Below are 5969 nucleotides of genomic sequence, written 5' to 3'. Positions count from 1 at the left end.
ATTAAACTGGAGGAATTGAAAAGACTGGGACAAAATTAGATTGGAGGAAGAAGAAATTAAACTGGAGGAATTGAAAAGACTGGGACAAAATTAGATTGGAGGAAGAAGAAATTAAACTGGAGGAATTGAAGAGGAAGGATAAAATAAGGCTGGAGGAATTGAAGAGGAAGGGAAAAGAAGGCTGGAGGAATTGAAGAGAAAGGGAAAAGAAGGCTGGAGGAATTGAAGAGAAAGGGAAAATTAGACCAGAGAAATTGAAGAGGAAGGGAAAAAGAAGTCTGGAGGAATTGAAGAGGAAGGGAAAAGAAGGCTGGAGGAATTGAAGAGAAAGGGAAAAGAAGGCTGGAGCAATTGAAGAGAAGGGGAAAATTAGACCAGAGAAATTGAAGAGGAAGGGAAAAGAAGTCTGGAGGAATTGAAGAGGAAGGGAAAAGAAGGCTGGAGGAATTGAAGAGAAAGGGAAAACTAGGGGAAAATTAGACCAGAGAAATTGAAGAGGAAAGGAAAAGAAGTCTGGAGGAATTGAAGAGGAAGAAAAAATAAATTCAGAGGGAAAAAGGTGAATAAAAAAACAGGACTGAAGAAAATAGGAAAGGAATTTAAGAGGAGGAGAAATTAAGATAGGAATAGACAAGGTAAAAAGAGTACAACCAGACAGAAAGAAGGAAAATAAAACAAATAATTGCAGAAGACCAGAAGAGGAATAGAAGAAGAGAAACAAACGTACAATTCTAGATTGCACTGTAAAGTGTCTAAATAATTTATGAATATTTTCATTTTGTATTTGTGCGTGTATGGACATGTATGTGTTAAACAGCTTAGAGTTTGATGTTTTCGGAATTGTGTTGTTCCTGTATTTGTTTTACCATGTGTTCGCAAAATGTGTTGGGGAAGCAGCAGACTCGTCACACCAAGTAAACCTGATGAATTATATTTATGACAGCGAGTCTGAGGAGAAGACTGCGAAAGGCAAGTCTCGTCGCAGACGTCCTCGTCGCAAGAAGAAACAAAAGCGTGATGGTGATTACACGAAAAAGGACGTGTTGAATATGATAAAGCTGTTGCTAAAGTCGAAACTGGTTACCAAGGAATATCAGAAATACAGTGAACTTCCGCCTGAGTTTGGTGTGGAGTATTACAACCAGAAATCTGACATAACATACTACCCGGAAGCCAAAACTCCACAAGGCAGGAAACCTTTACCTGATCCCATGACCAAAGTTAAGTATCAGTTTCCATCAAACATTCACTACACCAGCACCGAGCGCCAAAGCACGTCTCCACCTGTTCAGCGAAATAGCCCACCTCTACCTGTTCAGCGAAATAGCCCACCACCACCTGTTCAGCGAAATAGCCCACCTCCACAAAGGCCTGAACCTAAGATTACATACTACTTAGAAACTAATGTTCAAGCTTATCCAGAACTGGAGTTCCCATCTAGCATTGATCCCCAACAACAGGAGCTGGAGATCCAACGAAATGGCCCACCTGAATCCAAGCCTGAATCCAAGATTACATACTATTTAGAATCTAATGTTGAGGCTTATCCGCAGATAGGCTTCCCGTCTAGCAGTGAGCCCCTACCGGAGTCAGAGACCAAAATCAAATACCAGTCTCAACCTGATATTGAATACCGTGAGCCTGGGCCAGAGATACAGCGAAATGGCCCACTCTTACATAAGTCTGAATCTAAGATTACATACCACTTAGAACCTGATGTTAGCGCTTTTCCTGAGCTAGAGTTCCCATCTAGCAGTGAGCCCCAACGGGAGCTAGAGATCCAGCCCAATGGCCCACTCCCAGATTGGCCAGAGATCCAGCGTACCAGCACACCTCCACATAAGTCTGAGTCTAAGATTACATACTACTTAGAACCTAATGTTGAGGCTCTTCCTGAAATAGAGTTCCCCTCTAGCAGTGAGCCCCAACAGGAGCCAGAGATCCAACGTGATGGGCGTTCCCCATATAAGCCTGAATCCAAGATTACATACACTTTAGAACCTGATGTTGAGGCTTATCCTGAGATAGGCTTCCCGTCTAGCAGTGAGCCCCCACTGGAGACAGAGACCAAGATCAAATACCAGTCTCAACCTGATATTGAATACCGTAAGCCTGGGCCAGAGGTCCAGCGATATGGCCCACCCCAACGTAAGCCTGAATCCAAGATTACATACTATTTAGATTCTAATCTTGAAGTTTATCCTGAGATAGCATTCCCATCTAGCAGTGAGTCCCCACTGGAGCCAGAGACCAAGATCAAATACCAATCTCAACCTGATATTGAATACCGGGAACCTGGGCCAGAGGTCCATCAAAATGGCCTACCCCCACGTAAGCCTGACCCTAAGATTACATACACCTTAGAACCTGATGTTGAAGCTTATCCTGAGATAGCATTCCCATCTAGCAGTGAGCTCCCACTAGAGCCAGAATCCAAGATCAAATACCAGTCTCAACCTGATGTTCAATACCGTGAGCCTGAGCCAGAGGTCCAGCGAAATGGCCTACACCCACGTAAGCCTGACCCTAAGATTACATACACCTTAGAACCTGATGTTGAAGCTTATCCTGAACTAACATTCCCATCTAGCAGTGAGCCGCCACAAAAGCCAGAATCCAAGATCAAATACCAGTCTCAACCTGATATTCAATACCGTCAGCCTGAGCCAGAGGTCCAGCGAAATGGCTTACCCCCACTTAAGCCTGACCCTAAGATTACATACAGCTTAGAACCTAATGTTGAAGCTTATCCTGAACTAGCATTCCCATCTAGCAGTGAGCCCCCACTGGAGCCAGAGACCAAGATCAAATACCAGTCTCAACCTGATGTTCAATACCATGAGCCTGGGCCAGAGATACAGCGTGATGGCTTACCCCCACATAAGCCTGAATCCAAGATCACATACTATTTAGAACCTGATGTTGAGGCTTATCCGCAGATAGGCTTCCCGTCTAGCAGTGAGCCCCCACTGGAGCCAGAGAGCAAGATCGAATACCAGTCTCAACCTGATATTGAATACTGTGAGCCTGGCTCACCCCCACGTAAGCCTGAATCCAAGATTTCATACTATTTAGAACCTGATGTTGAGGCTTATCCTGAGCTAGAGTTCCCATCTAGCAGTGAGCTCCCTCAGAAGCCAGAGACCAAAATCAAATACCAGTCTGAACCTGATAGTGAATACAGTGAGCCTAGGCCAGAGATCCAGCATAGCGGCAAGTCCACACCTGAGCTCCGGCACCACAGAATTCCCTCACCTGAGCCCATACAGCATGATACTAAACCACAAGAACTCGCACCCAAGATGTATTTTCAGCCTGAAATTGAGTATGATATGCCACCGGCTCCAGATGAACCCCTGGCCCAGCCTCAACAGGGGACTGGTGCTGAAGCTCAGCCTGTACCTAATAAACCTCAGCTTGAGATCAAGGACAAAAAGAAAACTGTGGTTAAGCCTGATCTTGAACCTGAACAAGGACCCAAGATGTATTTTCAGCCTGAGATTGAGTATGAAATGCCACCAGCCCCAGATACACCCGTGACCCAGCCCCAGCCTCAACAGGGGACCAGTGCTGAACCTCAACCTGTGTCTGAGCCCCAGCTTGTGAGCAAGGACCCAAAAAAGACTGTGGTAAAACGCCAATTTAAGCCTAAGCTAGAACCAGTATCTGAGCCTAAGCTAGAACCAGTATCTGAGCCTAAGCTAGAACCAGTATCTGAGCCTAAGCTAGAACCAGTATCTGAGCCTAAGCTAGAACCAGTATCTGAGCCTATTCTTGAACACGAACCTGATCTTCAACCTGAGCCTGAGCCTGTTCTCCAGTCTCAGCCTCAGCCTGTTCTCCAGCCTAAGCTTGAGCCTGTGGTTCAACCAGAGCTTAAGCCTGTTGAGACTGAACCTGAGACTCAATATGAGATTGAAATGAAACCTCGGTCTGAGCCTGACCTTGAGCTGCCACATAAAGTGTCTGAACCAGAGGCCAAACTGCAGACTGAGATGGAGACTCAGACCGATGTTGAACTTGAATTTGAGCTTGGGCACCATCATGTGACCAAACTCCAGCTTGCAACTGACGCTGAGCATCAGCATGTGACCGAACTCCAGCTGAAGACAGCATGTCAGCGTTTGAGCGAATTCCAACTTGAGACTGACTGTGAGCACGTGACGGACCTCCAGCTTGAGTTTGTGTCTCAGCACTTGACCAAGCTGCAGATTGTAACCGAAACCAAACACAAACACATGACCAGCACTGACCACCGCCACGTGACTGAAGTCCAGCTCAAGAATGTGACTCCACCACAATCGCATGAAGCCAAACCTGACTTTCAGCACAAGACTGAGCCTGAGTCTCGACATTCTTCTGAGCCTGAGTATAATAACGTGACCATAACCAAGTATGAGCCGAAGACTGACATTGACCAACTGCATGAGCCCGAACCTCATCATCACGAACATGATCTTGAAGCTGAGCTTCTGCGCATGCGTGAGCACCAGCATGAGGCTGATTCGGACACTGACATCCACCTTAAATTTAAGTCTTATGCTGTGTGTGATCACATAACCAAGATTGAGCTTGGAAGAGATAGTGTGTACCAGTCTGAGCCTGAACTCTGGCACGCCCACAAACTGAAGTATAACCGGACTGCAGCTAAGCCTCAGTGGCACGCCTCCGAGACCCTTCTTCGGCAACATACTCAGCATCGATACATACCTGAGAGGAAGTGTGAGCATGGCAGTGAGAGTTGGCTCAAAACGGTAAAGAGTGACCTGCACGCGACCGGACTCCAGATTGGGACTGAGTGCAAAGACGAGCATGTGGCTCTGGTTGAGGGCTGCATTAGGCCAGAATACACGACTCAGTACATGTGCAAATCAGATACTGAGAGCAGTGATCAACTCATGGCTGAGCTTCAGTTTGAGACGGATACTGAGTCTGAGGCATCGTATCATGTTGAGACCAAGACTTGGTGTGAAACCCTGGCTGAACTTCAGTTTGACACGGAAACTGAGTACGAGTTTGAGAGCGAGTATGAGCTTGAGAGTGAGTGCAAGCCTGGGAGAGAATATCTGTTTAAGAGAGCTCCTCAAATCGGGATTAGGTACCCATCTCTGGCCAAGCTCCAGTTTGAGAAGACTGACAAAGAATGTGGGGGTGGGGGTGAAACTAAGCACCAGCATGCAGTGAGCCTCCGGCCTGAAGTAGAGTCTAGGCCATGTGGTAGTGTGACCACATGCCAGGTCAAGAATGAAACTAAGCAATCTGAAGAGGCCAACGCTGAACTTGAGCAGAAAGGTAAAACTGACCATCAGCATACGGTTAAGCTACAGCCACACTGTATGTCCGATTTCCAGATTGAATCTGTGCCCAGTTCTCATCTATTTACTGAACTTCTCGCTGGAAGAGACACCGAGCATTGGAATATGTCGAATCTCATGTCAGAAACCCAGACTGACCGTCAATGTGGTACGGTCCAATATTTGCCTCAGTGCAAGACCAAGGACGACTCCTGTAGTGTAGCGCAAACTGACCATCAACACATCTCTCGGCCCCAGTTCAAAACTGACGACGTCAACCATCAACACCCATTCAATCCCCGAGCTGAAACACGGGATGACCATGGACACGTCTCCGATTCCGAATTAGTAACAGACGTTGACCCTCCACACTTGACTGACTCCCAACATGAAATTCGATGTCCATTTGGGACAGCCCGGACTACAGACCAACCCAGGCCCAGTTATCCACGTGTGTGTGAAGAATCTAACCAAAACAATGCCAACCGGTTCATCCTAACATTAATAATCCCCTATTCGTAATGAACTCCCTTCACACACACACACAAAGCAGCTCCAATCTGACTATATTCCTTTGCTACCTGCAAATTTTCATCATCAAGATTGCCAACACTATGCACAATACAAGGATATTTAAATATCTCATTGAATTTTTCTGTGAAATCTTATATGGAC

At 46.2% G+C, this 5969-nt stretch overlaps 1 protein-coding gene across 2 annotated transcripts; it reads left to right on the top strand.

The window, feature by feature from the left end:
* The first annotated feature begins 6 nt into the window (after positions 1 to 6).
* On the top strand, positions 7 to 5963 carry LOC106883359 (titin-like). Of its 2 annotated transcripts, XM_052978320.1 has the most exons (2): positions 7 to 3720; positions 3769 to 5963. In XM_052978320.1, exons 1-2 carry the CDS (start codon positions 795 to 797, stop codon positions 5814 to 5816), a joined length of 4974 nt encoding a protein of 1657 aa, XP_052834280.1. In that variant the 5' UTR covers positions 7 to 794; the 3' UTR covers positions 5817 to 5963. The 2 variants fall into 2 exon arrangements, with proteins under 2 accessions (XP_052834280.1, XP_014789824.1); XM_014934338.2 differs by having other exon boundaries at positions 7 to 5963.
* Positions 5964 to 5969: the final 6 nt, after the last annotated feature.

This window comes from Octopus bimaculoides, unplaced genomic scaffold (assembly GCF_001194135.2).
Source record: "Octopus bimaculoides isolate UCB-OBI-ISO-001 unplaced genomic scaffold, ASM119413v2 Scaffold_293528, whole genome shotgun sequence".
In the NCBI taxonomy this organism is placed as follows: domain Eukaryota; kingdom Metazoa; phylum Mollusca; class Cephalopoda; order Octopoda; family Octopodidae; genus Octopus; species Octopus bimaculoides.
This window is presented reverse-complemented; position numbering and strand designations above follow the sequence as displayed.